The sequence below is a fragment of the Drosophila rhopaloa genome, unplaced genomic scaffold (assembly GCF_018152115.1).
Source record: "Drosophila rhopaloa isolate 14029-0021.01 unplaced genomic scaffold, ASM1815211v1 contig_163, whole genome shotgun sequence".
Lineage (NCBI taxonomy): Eukaryota > Metazoa > Arthropoda > Insecta > Diptera > Drosophilidae > Drosophila > Drosophila rhopaloa.
The window spans coordinates 8,097,192-8,120,986 of NW_025335043.1; the positions used below are offsets into that span (position 1 = coordinate 8,097,192).

Sequence of the window (23,795 nt, forward strand, 5' to 3'; positions counted from 1 at the left end):
CAACAGCAATAACAGATTCAGATCCATATCTGGGACCAAGGAAACCTACAATACAAACTGCGTCCTCATTGAGTCGAAGTCATAGCTGATTGACAGGATATGGACGAGGTGGAGGAGGAGGAGCTGGAGCTGACTGGGATCCTTGGCAACATTCACCCGGTTACAGGCCATTAATCAAACGCACACACGTGAGCTTCTCCACCTGCCTGGAGCGACTTATTTATGAGGACATTTATCGATTTGCCTGCCGAATTGTTCAATTATTTGGATTTCACCTGCCCCTTTGAACACCGAAATAGACACAGAAACACCACTGCACACTTGGCTCTGCCTTTTTTTGTCCCGAGTCCCTTCAATTAATTATCCTTTTTAGCCTTCCGCTGGGCAACACACTTCCGTATCCGCATCCGGTTCGGAATCCGATATATCCGCCAGCAGGACAACACACCGCGATGGACACCGACTGCGGGGCACTGGTGATTGGATGGTGGCCGCCGCCTTTTCAATTCCATTAAGGCCGAAACCGAAGCTCCTGGCTGACTGGTGGCTCTGTTTATGTTTATCCCTGCGCCTGCACTGTCCGTGCTTCTGCTGTTGTTGTTGTTGTAGTTATTGCTATTGTTGCCGGCATCGGCAGCGGTAGCCCGTCCATCTGCCGTTGGTGAAACATGCGCACTGTTGGCCCAGCACCTCGATTGTGATTACCCCCTGCAGGGGTATCCTTTGATATGCAGGTCTAGGAGCTATTTTGATGACCTGCTTTACGAGGGGAGACTACTTTTCGTAATCACTGTTTGGTTGCTTCTAATGGCCATTGAAGGAACATGCGCAGACAAAGGCGGTTTACCATCCGTTGGCGGGCGGATTTGAATTTAATGTTCAAATTGAGCGGCTAGTAAAACCAATGTTTTGCTGTTTTAAAGTTATAAATGTATTCATTAAATTTAATAGTAATTATTTGTTAATTATTCAAATTAAATAAAATGCATCGGTTATAGACAATTTGCGTAAACTTTTTTTTTACATCCAATCATAAAATTGAATTGAAATCGAACACTCAAACGTCGTACTAAAAAAAATGTTAGCCAATCTGTTAAAGCATATATACCAGTTTTTTTAAAAAACAATCAAAATTTCCTTGATTAATATTTATAATGATCGTAACGGTTTTATTTATTAGTCGATTTGACTCGCTGATCTCGCCAGCGTTGCCATACGGGCCTCTTGTTTGAATGCTACTCGTTGAATTCGGGGTGTGAGTGACAACAGCTGATCAGAGTTAGATAATAGCATATTGTCCCCCAAAAACGAACATCAACATGGCTCTGAAGTTTGTGGCCAAGTCATGCAGGTCCTTGCTGCAACGTGGCGATCGCCCTTTATCCTGGACCCGGACACTCTCCCATTATCCCGTGAACGATGCCATGTTTGGTCTTGACGAAGATCAGCAAAAGTTGCGGGAAGTTGCATTCAACTTCTTCCAGAAGGAACTGGCTCCTCTGGCCAAGGAGATAGATAAACTGGATAACTTCAAGTAGGATATACAAAATAGATAAATTTATTTTAACATGTATTTTACATGTTCTTTATTTCATAGGGACATGCGGCCTTTCTGGAAGAAACTGGGCGATCTTGGTTTTCTGGGCATCACAGCAGAGCCAGACTTTGGAGGCACTGGGGGCAGCTATCTAGATCACTGCATCATCATGGAGGAGTTCTCGCGGTAAAATATACAGACATCATTATCTTATGGCAAATCTTGGAAATCCCTGTTTTCCAGTGCGGCTGGTGGCGTGGCCCTGTCGTACGGAGCCCACTCCAATCTGTGCATCAATCAGCTAACTAAGAACGGCACTCTCGAGCAGAAGGAGAAGTATCTGCCCAAATTGTGCAGTGGTGAGCACATCGGAGGCCTGGCCATGTCCGAACCAGGAGCAGGATCTGATGTAGTATCCATGAAGCTGCGTGCCGAGCGCAAAGGAGACTACTATGTCCTGAACGGATCAAAGTTCTGGATCACAAACGGATCCGATGCGGATACTCTGGTGGTCTATGCCAAGACAGGGAAAAATGGAGTTCCTGACAAGCATGGTATAACCGCTTTTATAGTGGAAACTGCCTGGGAAGGATTTAGTGTGGCCCAAAAATTGGACAAGCTGGGCATGCGAGGCAGCAGTACCTGTGAGCTGGTATTCCAGGATCTAAAGGTGCCGGTCAAAAATGTTTTGGGCCAGGAGAACAAGGGCGTCTATGTGCTAATGTCCGGATTGGACTTTGAACGCCTAGTGCTGGCCGCCGGTCCAGTGGGTCTAATGCAGGCTGCCTGCGACGTGGCCTTCGACTATGCTCACCAGCGCAAGCAGATGAGCAAGTTGATTGGAGAGTTCCAGCTGATCCAAGGCAAAATGGCTGATATGTACAGCACACTGAGTGCCTGCAGAAGCTATCTCTACACGGTTGCGAAATCCAGCGATGCTGGCAATCGTAGTCCAAAGGATTGCGCTGGCGTTATCCTCTACACTGCCGAGAAAGCCACCCAAGTGGCCCTGGATGCCATTCAGATCCTCGGTGGCAACGGCTACATCAACGAAAATCCAACAGGCCGTATCTTGCGAGATGCCAAGCTATACGAGATTGGCGCGGGAACCTCTGAGATCAGGCGTTGGCTCATTGGTCGCCAGCTGAACCAGGAGTACAAGTAGAAGAAGGATTCTCTCTTTTTCCAATCTTATCCAGAAACGCATTTATGGTACGACAACAGTGGCTATTATATGGATCAACTCTACTACCTGACAGACTAAATGTTGCATTTATTTTTTTAAGACGATTTATAAAATCAATACTTTTATCAATGTTTATATATGCCTTAATAAAAGAAGAAAGAACTTATAGCAACCATGCTTTACCTTATTACTTAGGTTCTTCCAACAATCAAAACACATTTACCACCTTGTTAAAATATTGTTTTTTTTATTAATTTACAAAAAATACACAATTTAAATATGCAACTGCATACACGACTCGCATACGTACGTATATACAAAGAAAAATAAAAAGTAACTATAGAACATAGATTGACTGTTCTGCGTATCGATGAAAAACAAGAGTTTTCTTACGTTAGAAAATAATATTCAATGTTTAGTGCACAGTAATAAATTGCATCGAAATAACAACAAAGTGAAGAACCAAATTTGTAAGTGTTACGCTTATTAAGGGTTAATTGTAATTTCGTTGAATTTTAAGAGGATTGCCTGAATAAGTTTGGACTGCAAACTGCAATCTGGTTATGGCATACCCCCGCATCTTGTATCGATATATATTGGCAATTAAATGGCAGATAAACACGTAGAACACAGATTTACGAAAACATTGAAGGTCGAATAGCGATATTAGATTGTTAATATTAGGCGGATTATATGGTATGGGTAAAGGCATATAGATGTAGTTTCGCTAGTGGCTAATTACAATTAATATTAAATTATTTCTATTAGTATGTGTACGGGTGTGTAAATGTTAAAAGCACTTTTGGCAAACATCGACATGCTCGTCACCAAGCTAGAACATTTACTTAAGCAACTAGAATCGCTTCAACTGGAGCGCTTAGTCCAATCGAAAACTATGCTTCTCCGTCTTGGTCTCAGAGCGGGATTCCGTTGTTGTGGTGAAGGACTTGCGTTCCATCACACGCTGGGTCATGGATGTGAGTCGCTCCGAGCCCTGGTCAACAATGCTAATCTTGCCGCCATCGGTGTTAAGGGTCATCTGCGAGAAACTCGACTCCAGGGGCTTGACCACGCCCAGTTCACTGCTGCTGGTGGTGGTATTGTTGGCTGACTTGTCAAAGTTTCGCGTCTCATATCTGTTATTCATAAATTAATTAATTAGCAAATGCATAAAGATAGGCAAGGGTTTAAACCCACCTGGACGTGTATCCCTCGTAATTTTGACCAGGGTAGCCATTTCCACCAGTGAGCTGCACTACTCCGCCCTGGCCAAACGTCTTGTCATGCAGATCCTGCACGCACGCCTCCAGATTCCGGTTGACAGTGGGCTTCTTTGGCACCGCCGGTGGAGATGAGTTTAGCGTTTTAATGCTGGTCGACTCAAAGCTTTGCTGGTAGTTGGGGTTAGTGGGTGTGCTGGGCTGCGGCCCCCGGCCGCCTGACGTGGTGGGTGCGGAGGTTAGGCCATTGCTGCCGCCCGGACTGCCCGGATAGGGTCTGGGCACGGCATTGGCTGTTAGCTTGGGATTAGGGCGGAAACTGTGACCCGACGTAGCGGTTTGCATGTTAGAAATGGTCGTAGACAGCGGTGGTGGCGGTGGTGGGAAGTCTCCACTGGCGTCGTCCTGAGGATAGTTGGACGGCGGCGGAGACACAGCTCCGGGGTGGTGGAAGTGCTGCGGCTGCGGACTGGCGTAGTTGTAGTGGTGCTTCTGCTGCTGGCCACCGGACGAGTAGTTCGGAGAACTGGGCATTTCGCCGGAACCGTAGTACCCGCTGCGACCCAAAGTCTGTTAGGGTTAGGGGTTAGAGGAGAGAAAAAGAGATACTGCCGGTTAGACTGGTTATGTGTTAGATTGGCTAAAACCCACACCAAAATTAGAATTAGGCTACTCCAAAACAAAATGGTGCCTCAATTTTGCCATCGATCTCATTGCCAATTTTCTTTTGCTGGTGCGTTTGAAAACTAATACAAATTATAACAAAGTGGAACATTAAAAAACGTGTCTCATACATTGTTTTGGCTCTTGTTGAGCGTTCCATATGGGTACTCCGTGTCGCTCTCGTCTGTTGTGAATCCCTGGGCGTTCTTCCCATAGCGCTTCGCCTGGCGCACATGCTTCAGACGCTGGCGCGCCTCCTCCAGCTCCTTCTCCTTACGCAGCACGGCGGATCTGGCGTTTATCTCCTGTGCCATGCCATCCACCATCGACGTGTTGATCCTGAGGGAGTGCTCCTCCTCTGCCTCCAAGCCCTGTTGGGCTGCGTGCACCAGGTTGTCAGTAGACTTGATAACCGAATTGCCGGCGGCCTGCAAACGGCGTCCGGCCTCCGAGTTGGGATTGGACTTCACCTTGCAGGCAATCAGCAATTGAGCCGTAGAGGCGGCCACTTGCTTGGCTGTGGAGATCAGCATCTCCTCGGTGCCCACGCCGCGTACCAGGTTTTGGGCAGCCTCGACCAGGCTGTGAGTGGCGGCAGCCACGAGGCGAGCGGCTGAGATGAGACCCTCGGACCACTGACCATCGACGGAGCTCGTCAGCGGACGATGAGCAACCTTGCCCGTGTCGATGAGTTCGCGCTGAGCGGCGTTCGCAGCACGCACCAAAGCAGCAGAAGCTGCCATTATTCCCTTGGCGGCCTCCAGGATCATTTCGTCAAACTTCATGTTCTCGTCGAGTTCAATCTGTGTGGCAGAGGAATCAAATGTGGAATAATATTAGAAACTGACTTGAGACATTAAAAGCAAATAACAATCACCAGGCGGTTTTAGTCGAGGTCTCAAGCTGAGTGTTTTAGTAGATTGGCGAGGGTCACAGTAATAATATGTTTGATTCCTGGGTGAACTTTTGAATGAAACAACCAAGAATATCAAACATATCTCACTGGAACCATCAATTAGTTTGTTTTGAAGGACTAGTTAGGGAAAAACAAGCACCGCTTATATATTAAGATGAGTTTCGATTATGTCACTATCGTTAGTTTTCATTCACCACTTAGAACAAAGTGTAAGAGATATTAAAATGAAACTTACCGTGACATCTGCCTGGCGACGTGGACGCAGAGAAGCCAATTTCTTAGCTGCCGCATCGATAGAAGCAGCGGCGCCCAGCAATTCATTCTCTGCAATGACCGTTGGATCCTCAGGATCGATCCAATCTGAGCCCTTGAGCAGCCTGGCCATTGCCACCAGATCAGTCACGCACTTAGCAACGCGACGCGACAAATGCATGCGATCGTCGGCACTGCAGTTGTGCAGGATGCCACTGAGTAGGTCGCGGTAGGACTCGCCCACTGCCGTGCCCGCCTCCAGAGTGCGCGATCTCAGCTCCTCCGTTTCGGCACAATTCCAGGCCACAGAGCGACAAACAATCAGCATGTCAGAGATGGCACGGCGACCGAGATTGGCTGCAGACACAATGTCGGCCTGCAGATTGGAGGTTCCGGCAGCAACCGCCTTGGCAGTGGCCGCCGTCACATTCATGGTCACTCGGATCAGCTCCTCGGGGCCCACCTGAGTATTACCCACTGGTGGGGTAGTGTGCATGGCCTGCCAAAAAAGAAAATAAAAGAGTAAATATATTTTTTCATTACAACATCTTAAAGAAACCTACCCGAATCTCCTGGGAGATTGCTTCCACAGTGGCCTCCATGGCGCGAGTTCCACGCGTGTGCTCATCCTCCACAGCCTTCACAGTCTTCAGCAATGAGGACACGTTCAGTACCATTACCTATTTGTTTTTGAATGTAAAGGTTTTTTTTTTTGGGAGCAGAGCAGAAATGTTTATGATTAGTGTTTGGTCAGCAAAGAAGTGAGTTGAAGGGAGTTACTTATTGATTACAGAATGTCTAGGTATACAAACTACTCTGCTACTAAATATGATATACTACGACTACAACATTCTAAATGGCTTTGGCACTCTTACAAATCAATATAAAACTAAAATAAAGTCAAATTATATTCCAATTGGTTTTTATTATACGCATAAGTAATAAGAATTAGTTTTAAAAATGACTTGGTAACATTGAAAAGAGATAAATGGGAACTTCTAGGCGCCAGGTCAACGTTTTTAATATTTTAGAAAATTTAAGTTGTGTGCATTTTAAGAGGACTTGAGTTTCGTTGCTTTTCCCAGCACTTAGAAGTTCTCTTACAATCAGTTTGAATTCAATTTCTCGAGTGGCGAAAATTATGTTTCATTGTGCAATGAATTAATGCAAGTAGAATTTCGTCCCAGAATTTCAGTTGGCCATGATGTCGATGCTGCTGCTGAGGAGGATGTGGCTGCCACTTCGGATTTCTGATTGTGGGTTAGTTTCTGAATGGCCATTGTGGGCAGCTGCTTGGCAAACATCTTTAAGCGTCTGCTCGGCGTTTTTTTTTGTTCAATTTTTTTTTCGTTTTGTACATACATATGTATATGCGGATGAATGGAGATTTTGGTTTGATATCGATTTGATAGCAGATTGTTTTCCACAGCGAGCGCAGCGCATGAAGAGAAGGAGGAGCGTGGAGCGGTTTGAATTCGATTTGCATTTTTGTACAGTTCATGAGTGTTTTTTTTTTTGTTTGGTGTGTGTTTGTGGGAAAAAAGAAGAGCAGATACGTCGAAGGCACAACGAATTAGCAAAACGAAAAAAATACATCAAATTATGGATTTTCCCATTTGGTTTCTTTTTACAAACGTTGGAAGTGGTGGGTGTATAGGAAGGGTGGGTGTTTGGGTAGGTGGGTGGGTAGTTGGGGTGCCTCGGTGGTTGAGAGAGCGCAGCAAGCAGAGCCGGAAGGGATGGTACGGGCATGACCACGGTGTTAGAGCTGGGCAAGAAGGGTGGTTGGATAGCCGGGCGAGAAATCTGTTGTTTGCTGCCTATGCCGCCAGGGAAATAATGCAAGTAGTGGGCTTTTCATGGGTGCGTTCGGTTAAACATTGATAACATTAATTACATTAAAGAAACGACAACACAGAGCAGTAGAAGCTTAAAGGGGAGCAGAATGCGAGAGTGACGCATTTCAATTGTTTTGCATTTAAGCATATCAGTCAGCAGCAGCAGAGTTTTTTTTGGGTTATTCCAAATATACACAGATACATTTATGTGGTGGGTTTTTTTTTGAGGGAGCGGGCATGTGGATTTCCTCTTTTTAAATGTATGGGTAGATGAGTGCCAAAGCCATTTGATGTTTATTTATGTTGAATTTTCAATATGCCACAAACAACATTTATGTATGCGCTTTATTTTGCATGGAAGAAAATATATTATTAAAGAAGAAATAATAAATAAAAAACTAAAAATGAATTAGCCTATTAAAACCGTCCGTTGATTATCTCAATATTCAGAATGATTCTGTTTCATTGTGTCTTTGTTTTATAGTCATTTGGTCTTCTTTTCAATTTTACTATAAGCCCATAAATAAAATTTTGGAGCAAACCATAACCACGTTGAGTCAGTTACAATTTGGTGAGTGAGGAAAATAAAAACTAGAACAGTATAATTCTCTCAACTGCATTTGGAAAAGGTTCTATAATAAACACTTTTAAAAGTGCATTTTTCAAATAAGTTAAAGTCAGTTGAGGAAATTTACTGATTATACTAAAAGCCACAACAACGAAAGCTTTTTAGCAAGAGATTAAAAAACTACGTAAGAGTAAGAGAAAGAGAGTAAGAGAGAAAGACAGGGGAAAGAAAGTTGCAAAGTTCTTGCTTACCCTGGCGCTCTCCTTAAGACCTTGCATAGAGGGATCGTTGATGGACTTGCCAGAGGCCAGTTTGGTGCAGTTAATCAAATCACCCAAGGCAGAGGCCACATCCTTGACGGCGTTGATGACCATGACCTGAGAATCGGGTTGGGAGGATCCCAGCGAGCAGGCTCCTCGCTTCACTGCCTCAGCCAATTGAGCTAAATTAAAAACAATTGTTTAGTGAGTTTGTACTTATTGAATACCTTTAATTTTTACTCACTTATGGTTGAGACTGCATTCTGGGCTGCGTTGGCTAGCTGATCCTGGGTTCCAGCCGCTCCGGTCACCAATACCTTGGTGTCCTCCACTAGGGCCTTTGCCGTCTGAAGGATGTGCTCGCGATGATCGGCAAAGCTTCCGTCACCATCCGAATGAAGAGTTCCCGCGGTGGCGAACATAATGGTTGTATCCAAGTCTCCGATGATGCCCGACACCGTGTGGGCTGCATTGATGCAGGCCTGAGTGCCACGGGATCCCGCCTGCAAAGCGGCCAACACCTGAGCCACCTTCTCGGACACTTCGCGTGCATTGCGAGCAATGTCCTTCTGGGCGCTCACATCGTTTGGTCGTGCTCCGCCAGACGATGACTGGATCATGGAGCTGACTGATCTGCCCAAATCGATGACCGTGGTGCGAATGCGCATGGCTACGTCCGGCGATGAGGTAGTGGTGCTGGCTCCAACAGAATCCTGAGTTAGCTGTTGGTAGTGCTGGGTCATGTCAACGGCAAGTTGTGGCAGAGCTGCCGGTTCCACGCTGCTCTTTGCGTTCATCTCGTTGGCCAGACTGGCAATCTCCTTTGCCCGCGCCACCATGCGCGTCTGGTAGTCCACAAAGGTGTCCGAGTAAGACGCATTCAACAGAGACTGCCGCTTATCGGTCAGTCGGGTAATGGACCGGTTAATCTGCTCCATCAATCCCGTCACTATTCCCGTCTCCGCATTGATCTTCTCTACGGTTTGCTGCAGTTCCTGAATGGCCTCCCTTGTTCCATCGATGGCCTCATCCAGCCGGGGATGGGCTTGAGTGGCGCGAGGATTGCCAGCGGAATCCTTGGCAGACTGCACAAGAGTGATGGCACTTTCCACCACCGAACGTGTTTGCTGAATCAACGACATCTGCTGTTGGCTGTGCACAATGTGGGTGCAGGCTCCAATCGCTCCATTTACCATGGGCACCACATACCGGGAGATCTCGCCCACAGCGTGACCAAGTTGCTCGGCATTGTTCTTGCCAGCCACCCGTATGGGTTCCAGTTTGTCCACCAGCTCGGAAGCAGAGTTCAATGTCTGGCCACTGAATCCGTGCAAGTTGTTATCCCGCCGCTGGCTTAGGCCCTGGGCATTAACGGCCAGCGCACAGCTGTCCAGCTCCCGGGTGCATGTACCCAGGGTGTGGAGCACCTGTTCGCACTGTGCCTGTCCTGGCGCTTTGTCGCGAATATTATCAACCAGTCGCTTCACGGATTCCGAAACCGGTGTGGAGTGCATCGAGAGCTGTTGCCACACGGGCGGATTGTCGGGAGATAGGGCGAGCGATTTGGCCGCCTTGACCATCTCGACAACGCCATCGATTACACCGCGACCCGCCTGAATAACTGGTTCCTGGGCTTTCCTACCCTCAGCCGATATTTTGGCGGGAACAGAACTAAACTCCGAACTGGAGGCATATTGGCGCACTGCCTTGACAGCTTCCAGTAGAGGATCCACTAGACGGTCGCGACTTCCACTGGCCGGCTGCTCCTCAATTGCCTTGATGGCCTGCACCAAATCCGAGGTGGCTGTGGCCACCTGCTTGGCGAGCACAATAAACTCGTTCTTGGCCACGGGGTTTGAAGTGTTCATGGAGGCCTGACGGCAAATAGAGCACAGATAACTGGTGTGCTTGGCAATCACCGTGAGAGCAGAGATCATCTGCGGCTTGGTGGACTGCTGGCTGCTCACAATGTCACAGTGCTGACGAATGCCCTGATAGGCCCAAGTCAGCTGAGCCTGATCAATTATTCCTGGTCTTCCTGCCACACTCGAAGGATGCGACACTCCAATTAAATAGGCCGCCTGCGAGGAGCTCTCAATCAATCCTTGGATTGAGTCGTTCACGTTGTTCACCGATTGACTAAACTCCACATGCTGCGACTGCTTAGCATTGTTGATCATTTCGGAAATGGCGTAGCCCAGGTTCCTCGACTTTCCGGTCGCCTGCTCTACGCAATCGAAGTAACCCTGCTCGTTGATGGGTTCATGGGGATAGTCCAGCATGCGACGCAAGGATTCAATATTGCGCATGGCATTGTCACATTCCTTTTGTCCAGGAGCGGATTGGATGCTGGCATCCACCAACTGATTGATACTTTCGGTGACACCGCGGGCAGCGGCGTACAGCAGGTTCTTGGCATTCGGCTGGCCGGGATCGGCGGCAATCGACTTGGCCGTCGAGAGGAGAGAGCACGATTGAGTAGACACATGTCGCAGGGACTCGATCATCTGGGAGCGCACCTCTTCCTCCTGCGTCTGGCCGGCCATCTCCATGCTAACGGACAGTAAATCCCGGTAGTTGGCTGCAAAGTTCTGGCTGCTCTCGGCCAGCAGAGCTGGCGAGGCATAAGAAACCACAATCTGGCCACCAGAGCTGCTCAACTGCTCCGCCACTTGCTTCAATTCCGACTGCAGAGTGGCATATGGACGTCCCGAAGGAGGGAACTCGCTCATCGATAGGATCTCACTCAGATCGCTCACATTTCGCAGAGCCACATCCACTTCACGCTGTCCGGGAATGCAATCCACGGTGGCGGAAAGGGCTCCGGTCACCTCCCTTCCAGCTTGGGTCAAGGCCTCTGGGTTGGACACACCTTGCAGCGTACGCTGCGCCTGCTCGATAAGGCGCGCCGAGCTGGTGACCACATCATCCGCGCAGTCGATAATAGCCGGATTCTGTGTGGTGGCCGCCACACCGTGTACGCTCCTGGTGAAGTCTCCCAATGCCAGGGCAGTGTCCCGACCTGCTGCTCCAGCATAGCTGCGCTGGTTGTGCAGCACAGAGGACAAAAGCTGGCTTAAGGCGATGCCCACATTCTTTGCGGATTTCCTCAACTCGTCGGCCGTACTTTCCACGGTTTGTCCCGGCAATGGGCGCAGTTGGCCGGCAATAGCCGCCTGGCGAGTATCATCCAGCACGTCGTGCAGCTTGCGCACCTCCTCTAGGGCCGACTCCAGTTCCTGACCACCACAGGCATCACGGGCACGCTGGGCCACCGAATGCAACTCCGAGACGCATTGTCCCAAGTGCAGGGCACCCTTGGACAATTGGGTAGCAGATGGTATATCAGTGACAGTGGGCTGCAGAGCTCTCGAAGATTTCGACACCTGCAATGCTGGTTCGACGAACTGTTCCGCCGCTTCGATAAGATTCAGCTGGGCATTGGGATCATCGGGTTGGGCACGGGTAGTCTTTAACGAGGTGACCAGTCGAGGAATGGTATCTGCCACTCGCTTGCAGTCTTGGAGCAGCGTCTCTTTGGTCTGATGGTCCTGGCTGTGCTGCACCGCATTCTGGGCCGCCGAGATGCACTGGGTGGCTGCTGAGGCCGCTTGCTTGGAACAGAATTCCAGTCGCTGAATGAGTCCACGCTTCATCGCCGGCGTGTTGGCCGCCGTGGTGGTGATCTCCCGCAGCTCCTCCGCTGCCCTACGCAGAGCGTTCTGGTTGTCCGAATTCTGGGGATTCGAGGAGCACAGACGAGCGGCCTCCACCAACTTGGCGGTGGCATCAGCCAACTGCTTCGCGGCGGATAACAGATGCCGCTTCATGTCCGCATCTTGCTGCTGGTCCGCCTCGCCCTTGATGCTCTGGATAAGCTGGGCAGTGGTCTGGCCAAGGGTGCGAGCATGGCGTACCATTTCCTGGGGATCGTGGGTAGATACCAGAATGTCTGTACCGATGATTACGTTCTCCACAGGACTTAGTTCGGTGCTGGTGCGATTGGCATGCTCCCTAGTGCTCAGTTTCACGTGCTCCAACATATCGGTGAGACTCTTGGTCACATCTCGTGCAGCTGCCAAGAGATCGGCCTTTAACTTGGGATCATTGCTGGCCTCGTTGCATACCTCGCACAGTGAGTTGACGGCTCTGGCCACGTTCCTGGCCGCCGCCTCCAGTTGCTCCCGACAGGCGGCGTTATGCAGAGTGGGGGCGACTACTTTGGCACAGGCCACCAATTGACTGGTGGCCAGGGCACACTGGCTGGCAGCTCCAATCACCCGATTTCTCGCCTGCTCATCCTCACAGTTGGCGGCAATGTTCTTGGCCCGCAGCACAAGGGCAGCAGTGGTGTTGGCTACGGCCTTAGCAAGAGCCAAGAGCATGTCGTGGAGGTCACGGTTCTCGGGCACCTCCTCTTCGGCAATGGTGCTCAGCACCTGGGTGGTGGCTTCGCCCACTCGACTGGCCGCATTAATCAGATGCTGCGGCGGCTCCTTGCTCTCAGGCTCGGCTGCCTTGAGAAGATCACTGAAGGCATTGCACAATTTGCGGGCAGCCGTCAACAGTTGGTCACCATTCGAATCGTTCTCCATCAAGGCGGCAATTAGACGCACCTCCTTGGTTACCTCCGGAATTGTTTGGGCAATCTGGGAGACAGAAGCCGAAATGGCCTCCGTATCCACTTCATCCGGATGAGAGGCAGTGATGATTTGGGCTGTAGCAGCGCTCATGGCGGCCACGTGACTGCTCACCGCCTGCTTAGAAGTATCCAAAGTGTTCTCGCGCCACTCAATGGATCGCATATCGCTGCCTAGCTCCTGAATGGGTGCCTGCAAGAGGAAATTATTTAAGATTAATTATCTAATCTTCTAGGAGAAGTATTGATCTCACCTTAGTGCGCAGCTCTTCGTCAGCGCGAATCAAGACATCCTGGCCAGCGGAAATGTAGCCAAGCAGCGCTCGCTGTGGCTCCGTCAGATTCACAGAACTAATGCGAACTTCCTTAGTCTAAATTTAAATAATTAAATTAATATTTTGGTTAAAAAAGTCCCTCCAGCAGATTGCATACTTTGTAAAACATTGGATGACCACTGGCTTTATTTAGAAATTGCAGCATGTCAGTAGAAAGGAATTAGAGAAATGCTTCATGTTAGTTTGCTTGAGATGTAATGGGTTTATGGCTTTTGGTTCGGATTCAGTTGTTATGTTAGGGTTACAATTAGGTGCAGTGGCAACTTAAGCAAAAAGAGCGTGAAAATAAATGATTAACTGAGTGGAAATGAGTGGGGTTAGTGGGAATGCTGGGGTATAGGGCTGAGCATGGGGTCAACTCACCGATGGCGGCTGGTGGGCATGGTTCACCTGGCCGACGAAGGCACCATACTGCACGGTCTGCACTTCGTTCTGCATATAAGTGCGCTCGCCTATGGTTGAATTCATTGAAGAGAATTCAAAGGGGGTTGGTAAAAAATAAAAATATAAATTAGCATATACAAGAAAAGCAATTGAAAAATTTATCAAGCGAATAGCTAACTTATTTTGTCGATGGTTTCTTCATAAAATAAATAAAATACAAAAATTTTTTACTCAACCTCGAAGTTTTATAGTTTTTTAAGGTTTGAACTCAATAGAACTATTAACAATTAGTATAAAGTCATTTTTGCCTCTACAACTAAATGTGTTAAAAACCCATTTTTGAATTTATCTATTCTTTAGATTGTCAATTCCTGTCAATTCAATGTTCAAATTAAATACTAACATCGACATTTGTACACAAAATAATATGGGCAAGCTAAAGTGCTTAGTTAAGTTAAAGTTAATTAAACTTACCGTCATAGGGGCGCATAATACCCGGATGAGCCAAGCTGTCGACTTTGATTTGCTCCATCTGATTCGTTTCGTGTTGCAAGAAGGTGGCCCTGTAAGCAATCAACAAATGATTCGAAACTTGATCTACTTTAACATAATAAACTTTGAACTTACGTAGAAGGTGTAACTGACTCCTCCACCATGGTGGAACCCTCATCGCCCTCGATTCCGAAATGATCCTTGGTCTGTTTTTTCTTTAGAATAATGTCAATATAGCCAGCAATAAGCTGGACAATCTGCTCGGCCTCAGTCGTTTGGACCGAGTAGTATTGATTGGCGTAATCTCCAAAGTCCAGGGTAAATGTGTTGGGCGAGGCGCCCCAACGACGGACTGTGGTCAAGGGCCACGAGATGAGAATCTCTTTGGTGCGCTCGTCCAGACGCAGAACCGAATCCTTGGTCACACCCAGAAGACGGGGAACCAACTTGTTCTTGCCATTCATCTTCTCCTTGACTAAAAAGAAGGTAACGCCATAAGTGGGCAACTCCCGTGCGGTCTTAGTGTACAGGACTTTGGCGTTGATTTCGGAAAGTTCTGAATGCCTTCGATGCTCCGCAAAGACTTTCTTCTCAATGCCCTTGACGCGCACATATGACTGAGGCAGAAAGTCCTTCAAACTAAGGGAAATATTATATCTTTTGTTAGTGAAAGGAATAGACATATACAAATTTTTAACTTACTCTAGGAATCCGGGCTTGTGCTTGGCCTCATTGTGCGGTCCGAATTGAATATGCACTTGAATACCAGCGAACTCGCAAGCTAAGGAATCAAAACATTATTAATAGGTATTCTTTAGAAGCTTAAAGCACGTAACCCACCTTTATCTTGGGTCACAGGATGCGTGCCATCCAGAATGGCGTCCCTGGCTTGCACATATAGCAAATTCAATTGCACGGGGTCTCTGGAATCGATGTTCTGGTCCGAGAAAAAGAACCGACGGCGGAGCAAAACAGTTTCTGCCTCGTCTATGCCCTGCTCCCTTAAGGTGCGACTCACATCCACCCAGTTCACTGAAAATAAAACGCCATTGTAATACCTTTTGTTTGGTGGACTGAGCCAGTAACTTACTTTCATCATCCGTCTTCAGTTTTTTGCGCAAACTTTCCATTTTGGCATCGCGATCTTTCTCCGTAAATTTTCGCTTGAGCGTCAAAGTGCCAAACTTGTTGTCCGGCAGATTTTCATTCTGCGCGTCGTTGTCCTCGCGCACCAATCCGTATTCCTCGTGATTGGTGATGCCGATCTTTGTGCAGATAACCACCATAAGCTGCGACACCGGCTGAGAGTCATCCACCAGGATGGTCTTTACGGCTCCATCCAGCATGCGAACGCGCAGGGTGCGCAGCTTGCGGCGGTACTCCAGCGTGTCCTGGTTGTGCAGTATGTAGTAGCCCAGGGTGCGACCGGCTTCCAACCAAACGCCCTGCTGGTTCTGCTCGTCGGAAATGAACAGGCCATATTCGCTGGCTGCAGTAAAGAGGGAAAATATAATATTTGAAAGGAGCCATGGTTAAGAAATCAGGGGATTTACGTACGTTGTCCTTGCACTGCCTCGGCGAACTTATCGCGAATGACCTTGCAGGCATCGAAGACTGTGGTGTTGGGCTGGAACTGTATGGTCTTGGTTACCCGACCACCCTCCAGCTGGATGCGCAGCGATAGCGTGGACATCCTGGCTTCGTTTTTGCTGCTTCACTTCGACTCTCTCTACTCCTTTTTTTCTACCTCTCTCTCCTCCGCCTCGTCGTCGTTTCCTTGGGTAAACTTCCAAGGATGTGGAAAATGAAAAAGGCACTGCAAAAGTAGAAAAGAAAAATTAAGGTTTAAAAACTGCTTTGGAGAACTAAAATCACTTATGTCTAATGGTGGATGAACCCTATAAATCTACATTTAATCAAAATCTGTACAATCTTTTGTAATCCTGGATTTAACATTTCTAGTTTATTTCATTTTTCAAGATGTTATCAATTTTCTCTTTTTAAACGAATAATCTAAGCTTGATTAGGAGAAAGTCTATTTTATCAAACTAATGTAATGCTATACAATTATATTGTATTAAAGGTTAAATACCCATATTAAAATAAACTAATATCCTAATGTTTAACATAAAAGGAAAAACTGGAAGTGGAAAACGCAAACCAGAAAAGCCGAAACCAGAAACCCTGAGCCAGGATCCAGCGACTGAGACCGAAACCAAAACCAAAACCGAAACCACCCCCAAAGGATATCTTCCGCCGGACAAGCAGGGGCGGTGGCGATGGCAGCCACCACCCAAAACACAGACGACCGATAAAATTGCTGATGAAAATCTTCTTCAGAAACACACACATAAGTATTCAATGTTCACGTTCACACAAACAGGGGAGAGGGCAACACAGGACACTTGAGTTGCCAAATCAAAGCCTGAAAGCCCATTGTAGTTGCCTTATGGGGTAGCAAAGTAAGCCCACTCTGGCGACATCTCCAACTCTCTCTATCCTCCACTCTCTCCATTATTAGGCTTTGGATTTTAAGCCAAGTTGCCTTAATGCCATTCTCCATCCCCAAAAAGCAGGCGTAATTGATTTTCTGTCGCCCGCTTTTCGATCCTGCCAACGTACAAAGACAAAAGCTGCCTAAGTGTGTCAGAGTTCGGGTGGAAAAACGCTGCCATTATTGTTTTCTCTAGCATGCAAAAATCAATAATTTACACAAATGTTTTGTTTTTTGCTTTGTTTTTTTTTTTTGTTGTGTGTGGGAGAACCCACACAGGGAGAGCAAGGGGAAGCACTTGAAATTTCCGGCAGGCGACACACACAATCACGAACAAACTTTCACAATTACTTTTTCTATTAGGACCACAGGACGACGGTTCCATATGGCGGCTGTGGATGGCACCGATTGTCGGCATCCTGCGGCAGGAGCTGCACATCTGCTCTCCTCGAAATCTGGCACGAAAGTGATGAAAAGGCTGACTCAACGCTGCGGCTGAACCTGCGGCAGAGGGATGCTGCTCCGCCGACGTCGGCGTCAGCATCCCTTTAAGTTCTAGGACATCCTTGTCTGGTGGTGGCAAGGACTCACCAAAAGATAGACGGAGAGAGCGCAGAAGAGAGCAACGCCTGCGCAGTGCTTTCTTTGGAAAGAGAAATTAGAGACCAAAGGGTGCAGTCATGGCAAGTCACCCCATTTGCGGCATGGGAGAGTTCTCTCACTTTCTCCCTCTTTGTCTTGGAGACCTGGTAGACTTTTGCATGGCGCCTGAGTGGCGCCAGCCGTCCAAAAAGTATCTAAATCCTGCGCAGCATCAGCCGGAAAATGAGGGTGGTGAAAGGGGAAATGGGTAGCAAGCTGTTCCTGCGTAACCCGATACAAATCAACAATGCGCGATAGCAAAACAGGTTACAATAAGAGTGAAGTGTGCAAAAGGGATTTTTAGGGGTCATTTATACGAATTTTTGAAATGATGAAGTTGAAAATTTAAAATAGTTTTTTTTTTCTTCTATTTAATAATACAACCATTTAAAGAGGCAAGTACAGCGAAGTTTTGTATTGCTTTGTGTATAAACAAAATTAAACATATTTTAAATACTTTTGAGCATTGGCATCCATTTTAGCCTAAAGAAAAAAAGAACTTTGCAGCGAAATAGCTCAATTTAAGACTATTGCAGCAATGACTTATTTCTGTCGTTAAATACATATATCAATCCCCTTTATCAACGCTATTGTAATAGGATACTGCCTTTTAAATCAATTAACTTTATATGCTCGTACATGGCAAACAAGAGGAAGGAGCCACACATGTTCCTCCTCCACAAAAAACACACTCAAAAAGCGAGTAAGAGAAGAAAACTGTCAGAGTCACGTCAAGAAAATTGATAAAGGACAATGAATAGATTTCTCTGAGCACAAAGACAAACAGAAAATACATGGAGTCAAGATAGTCTTTATATATGTAGCTTAATGGACCCTCTATTTAACCGGTATCATATTCCCCAACGTTATTGTTTTGTAAGGCAACCACCAACAGCAAATTACAGATGGCTAATAAAACATAATAATCAAGGAAATATTTGATAATTTTAGTGCAAACTGAGCGGCGAGAAAAGGCAAATTTGGCCAAAGGCTGCCACGAATTTTCACAGTGGGCACTTGGCCCAAGTAATTTACCCTCCTCTTTTGTCCAATTCCACTTTATTGTTTCCTCCTCCACATCCCAACCAAATGCAAATGGAACCCATGCAAGGAGTCGGAGGTGGAGTCGAAGCCTCTCACTAATTGGCAACCACTTTCCACCCAGAAGTCACACTGAGCTGCTAATGGATGTAATTTACTGCCGGCAACGTTTTTCTATGAGCACAACTAATTAATTGAGTGTAGACGTGGATCGCAAGGCGACTTGTGGATTTCAATACATGGGGGAACTTTTTATAATCTTTTCTACGAAGAGATCGACGAAAATTTGGAATTACGACAAAAAAAATATTATAGGCCTTACAGAAATCCTTTCAAATTTGAAATATTTAAATTTATAAAATTATGTTTTAATAGTGGATTGCTTTTTTACAGAAAAGATTTAGATTTATAAGGGCAAGCGAATATCTACAGAGAAATATGGCTTTTTTATGGTTTTTAAACCTTTCTAAAAGACACTTTCGAAGTTTTACTTACTTTTCAAACACTTTGTAAAAGTCATTGTGGGTTCTTGTTTACAATGACGTTATTTTCGTAGATGTTATTAGGTTTTCGTGGGTTGACGATCGAATAACGTTAAGGCACAAAGATTACGGTTACGGTTTTATGGCTAAACGCTTATAAAGGCACGCTCGGGCGTAGTGTGTTTCTTTGTGTGTGGTGTTAGGTGTGCTTTTGGTGTTTAATAAGATCTTTGTGATCGATTGGTTGACGTTGTCATCGAAAGGCATTACGGGGTGTTGAAAGGGGATTTTAAAAATCGTTGACTGCGACGGCAGCGCTGGGTCAGGTGAGTCCTGCGACTCCTGCGAGTCCTGCGGATCCTGCGGGGCAACTGCTCGACGAGCTGAGGCACGTTTGTGGTGTTGGCAACGGAGCGTACCGTTTTTGTACAAAAATTGTACGGAACCGAAACTGAATTTACAAATACTCAACACAAAACGATGGCTAACAATTTGAAAAATCTTAAAAAACGCGTATACATCATAATAACGTGGGAATTCTCAATGTTCTCAATTTCCGTTGGTTTTAACAAATAACGTTTAAAATTTTCGAGTTCTCTAGTGTAAAAGCTTTATTTTTGTAAATGGTGTAAAGTATATATAAACGTCTGACTTTTTTATATATATTGTTAAAAACGTGTAAAGCTTGGTAACAAATTTGTATAGTGTTTTTGTGTATTTTTTTGTTATATTTTTTTTAGTTTTATCTGTTCTAAGGCAAATTAGTGGCAGAGTTTTGAGCGGCGATTGGATCGCATTGACTTAAGGTCTATTTAAAGTAAAGTATCTGTCCAAGGCACTCGACGACAACAACGCAGTGTGTGTGTGTGTGTGAAAAGTTAAGAATACTTCTTAGAGTTAAGGCACGAACTATGAAGAAAAACAGGAACCGAAACGGTACAAAAGGCACTTGTCCGCCAAACTTAACGAATTTGTTTCAAAAACTCAACAAGAACTCAGGCACAAAACGGTTTCAAAACGCGACTTAACACTTTCTGACTTGGTTTCTGAGCTGGCAAGTCCTGCCCGATCAGCGGCTAGGCCTAGAATGATGTGCTATGCCGGCGACACATCGTGAGCTTCTGATGTCAGCATCATTCATTCCACTAGTCGTAGCCACTGTGTGAATCCGCGACTCAACGGCGTCGTCCTGGCGATGGATCAGCGCATGCTCCGCGGACAGGATGCCAGGATGCCGGGGACTCGGGATGAGATGGCATGTGCCTGGTAGCCCTCTTGCCTGGCTGCGCGAAAAGGATGTGAGTAGGTGGCTGCTGTGCGAGATCGTAAAAATTGCCTATCCTCCGCTGCTAAAGGGAGGGTTTGGGTTGCACAGTAACATTTTGGCTTTTTCACTTCGGTTTCTTGGTTTTATGTGTGCGGAAAATCCACCACCAACTGGGAGCGCCCAATGGGTGGCAATGGACCACCAATGGCTGAACTTCGCTTTTGCCTTATGTACAACAAGAATTGTTTTTGCCATAGCCATTTACATGGCCAAAATTGCATAAATTAAACTTGGCTGAGTGTTTTTTTTTTTTTTGGAAACAACAATTTCATCAGGGCATGCAAAATGAATAATGGTTAAAGAATACCGGGAAATCGAACAGCGGGAGATCTCTGCTTTCTAACTTCTCTTTAATTAATCTGATTTACTTGATTAATTGTAACCGAATGAGTTAGGAAAAACGTTGTTCAGGGCGCAGTATGCAACAATCTTAAAGATACAAATGAGTGGGGACAGTATCCTCTAGCCCCAATCTCCACCCTCTCCCACTCCCACTCCCACTTATCTGTGCAATCGCTGTCGACATAAAAGCGAAGGAAGAACAAAAAAATAAGCTCAACTGGCGCGACATTCTGGCGCCAAAGCCACCATTTTGTCTGGCCATATAAACGAGTATATGGGGATCCGTGCGAGTGTGTGCCTCGTCCTGATACGCGTGTGGCTGCGTAGGAGTCCTGTGGTGGCCGCCAAGGAATCTGCACAGTTTTCACTTGTCTTGGGACACGTTTACTCCTTCGCAGCCATGTTTCCCCCCGATTGCTTCGCCTCCTCCTTTCGGAAAGGATAACAAAATGCCATCGGGCAGCGCCAATGTGGAGCCTTTTTATGTAATTTGCACAGTTTTTATTTCTGTTTGTTAAGTGGAAAAATAGAATTCGCCCAGTTACAGCAACTCGTCTGAGGCATAAAATAGAGCAATAAATTTTAAGGAGGCATTTTCCTTTTTTATAGGTAGCTATTGGCTATTAGATCTCCTTGATTAATTGTGTTTTTCAAGATGAACAAAAACATTGCATAGTTCATAAATGAGTATCATAGGAAGCGATCAGATTAGTTCATTCGATTCTTTTTTTCGACCATTCTATCGGGTCTGTTGAAAATCCGAGTGAGATCCAAAATTTCTGGAACAGATTTCATGTGTTTTAAACACAGTAGATTGCCGATAAAACACTAAAAAATATCTTTAAAAAAATACCCAATCAAAAAACCTCATTTGTAATAATCAGCTTTCTATTTCGTTCAACATTCTTTCGAAAGCTATTTTTATACCCGTTACTCGTAGAGTAAAAGGGTATATTGTATTCGTGCAAAAGTATGTAACAGCTAGAAGGAAGCGTTTCCGACCCTATAAAGTATATATATTCTTGATCAGGGTCACTAGCCGAGTCGATATAGCCATGTCCGTCTGTCCGTCTGTCTGTCTGTCTGTCTGTCCGTATGAACGCTGAGATCTCGGAAACTGTAAAAGCTAGAAGATTGGCATTTTGCATGCAGATTCTAGGTGTTCCTACGCAGCGCAAGTTTGTTTCAAAAAGGTGCCACGCCCCCTTTAACGCCCACAATCGCTTATATACGATTTTAAAAATTTAAATATTTCGGAAAAGTAAAAATGCAGTTTTATTGTGTTTATCAATACCTATCGAAATGTAGAAGAAATTTTTCAAATCGGACCATTCGTTAAAAAGTTATGCGTGATCAAAGTTTCTATCTCCATCTCCCTCGCACTCCCTTTACCTGAGTAACGGGTATCTGATAGTCGGGGCACCCGACTATAGCGTTCTCTCTTGTTATGATTAGATTAAATATGAAAAAATAGAAGTAGGTGTCATATGCCAAATTGGACAGTAGACAATGTCGATGTCAAAGCTATTAAAAAAGAAAGTATTTACTAAACACCACTACCTTCCTAATCTTAAAACTAATTATTTGATTATGCAAATATGCGTTGACACCTTTACTCACCTCAATTCGTTGTTGGCCGCTTATCACCGGCTGTATTGGTTTGTTCGATTTAGTTTCAGTTGTTAAGGAGATAGTGAAGAAATATGTTTAACGAAAGTTGTTTGCTGTGTGTGCGCCGTGTGTTTTTGTGTGTAAGTGCTGGCAGTGTTAAGTGTGGTCGTTGTCGTTACGTTGTTTGTTTCTTCGTTGCTTGTTGCGGTTGTCGTTTGTTTGATTTGTTTAGAAGATCTGCAAATAGAAGAACAGAGCAAACGGTTAAAACTGCATTTGCAAACGTGGCGGCAGGAAAATCTCTATCTATCAAGTTGCCACTGTGGCATCTTCAAAGCCCAAACCAATCCACTCCAAGCTGCAAACGCACAAAGCATTTTTCCTGTTTTCATTTTCCATATTAGCACAGCTCGACCTCAGCGCCGATGGGTGGATGAGTCTGTTAGGTGGGGCAAGTTGGAGGAGAAGGGGTCGGCCGCCGACTCGAAGCCGATATAGCTGCACATATATGGCTAGATGTCGGCATTGCGGTTAATGCCACCAAGGCAGCCGGAGCAAGAGCAGCCACCGATATGTGTGCACATAGAATACCATTCCAAGAATGCTGCACTAGACTTTTCCATTAGCGTTCGCACATCGCCATCGACTTTTGTTTATAGCAACAAAAAATATCAATCAACACCCAAAAGCCCAAAAGAGTGCATCAATGGAGCAGAGCGGGATCGGGCGAAGAGTCGGAAGGATCGGGTAGAGCGTTGTCAGCTGCAGTTGGCCAAGAATGTGGCTGCTTCGGTCACCATTTCTTACTATTAACCTTCTATACATCCAATAGTGCATTCGCTTGACAGTTAAATAATTTGTTGTGTATTTATATACATATGTATATGTATATGATTCAAACGATTTTCGGCAGAGTTTCTTAATAAGAATTTGTGGCCTGGCTACTGATAAAAACATATAATTTTAAAAATATATGCAGGAAATGAGTAACTATATCGCTATAACTCTTACTTTAGAAAATTAAAAAATTTTTTGTACCGATATCAGCGTTTTGTTAGTGATATGTAAATGACTCAACACTATTCATACTTCAAAAATAAAATTATTATGCATTATTTATACTTTCTTTAATTATTTGAAACATAGTATATTGCTCTCTTACAATAAGTATTTCGTATTATTGTATTATGGTCGCTTCAAAGAGATACCAGGTGATGCAGCTGGTTCACCAAATGTTTCATTACAATCCATTTTGCGACCACTTTCATTTGGGTGACATGAGTAACCATAAGGTTAAGACAAGTCGGCTTATATGCTCCCAATCGAGTGAATTACAGGTGCAGGTCAGCCCTCAACTCATTGGCAAGACAAAAGCTTGGGGCGTGGGTGCCTCCCACTGATCTCCTGGCCCCCATCTAGTCTCCCCCCCTTCAGTCTATCATTCAATGAAAGCGAGAATGCGATTGTGGGCGTTGGACAAGTTTGTGTAGTTTCTGTTTAGTAGGTCGACGGCTGATTGCTTTTATACATGGGTACGTATGAGTATCGTTCTTCGCGGAGCAATCA

The 23,795-nt window shown here is 45.7% G+C and overlaps 2 protein-coding genes across 9 annotated transcripts in view; one reads left to right on the forward strand and one right to left on the reverse strand.

Moving 5' to 3' along the window:
• Positions 1-1,254: 1,254 nt before the first annotated feature.
• Positions 1,255-2,895, forward strand: LOC108044373 (isovaleryl-CoA dehydrogenase, mitochondrial). The gene is made up of 3 exons (XM_017123366.2): positions 1,255-1,534; positions 1,598-1,723; positions 1,781-2,895. The coding sequence occupies exons 1-3, from the start codon at positions 1,320-1,322 to the stop codon at positions 2,700-2,702; spliced, it is 1,263 nt and encodes a 420-aa protein (XP_016978855.1). The 5' UTR covers positions 1,255-1,319; the 3' UTR covers positions 2,703-2,895.
• A 55-nt stretch (positions 2,896-2,950) lies between these two features.
• LOC108044372 (talin-2) overlaps positions 2,951-23,795 on the reverse strand; it is a 30,886-nt gene continuing 10,041 nt past the window's right edge. For 2 of the 8 annotated variants that reach the window (XM_044458068.1, XM_044458069.1), the window contains exons 2-17: positions 22,239-22,466; positions 15,848-16,106; positions 15,381-15,779; positions 15,131-15,322; positions 14,993-15,071; positions 14,426-14,929; positions 14,273-14,361; positions 13,778-13,866; positions 13,334-13,450; positions 8,685-13,272; positions 8,432-8,622; positions 6,338-6,454; positions 5,758-6,273; positions 4,738-5,409; positions 3,921-4,513; positions 2,951-3,859 (exon numbers count right to left, since the gene is read on the reverse strand). In XM_044458068.1, coding sequence (XP_044314003.1) covers positions 3,601-3,859; positions 3,921-4,513; positions 4,738-5,409; positions 5,758-6,273; positions 6,338-6,454; positions 8,432-8,622; positions 8,685-13,272; positions 13,334-13,450; positions 13,778-13,866; positions 14,273-14,361; positions 14,426-14,929; positions 14,993-15,071; positions 15,131-15,322; positions 15,381-15,779; positions 15,848-15,983 — 8,541 coding nt within the window. In that variant the 5' untranslated portion in view covers positions 15,984-16,106; positions 22,239-22,466 and the 3' untranslated portion in view covers positions 2,951-3,600. Of the gene's footprint in view, positions 3,860-3,920; positions 4,514-4,737; positions 5,410-5,757; positions 6,274-6,337; positions 6,455-6,679; positions 7,089-8,431; positions 8,623-8,684; positions 13,273-13,333; positions 13,451-13,511; positions 13,538-13,777; positions 13,867-14,272; positions 14,362-14,425; positions 14,930-14,992; positions 15,072-15,130; positions 15,323-15,380; positions 15,780-15,847; positions 16,107-17,135; positions 17,244-18,962; positions 20,074-22,238; positions 22,467-23,795 lie in introns of those variants that run through there. The other 6 variants (XM_044458071.1, XM_017123365.2, XM_044458070.1 and 3 more) reach the window with 6 other exon arrangements.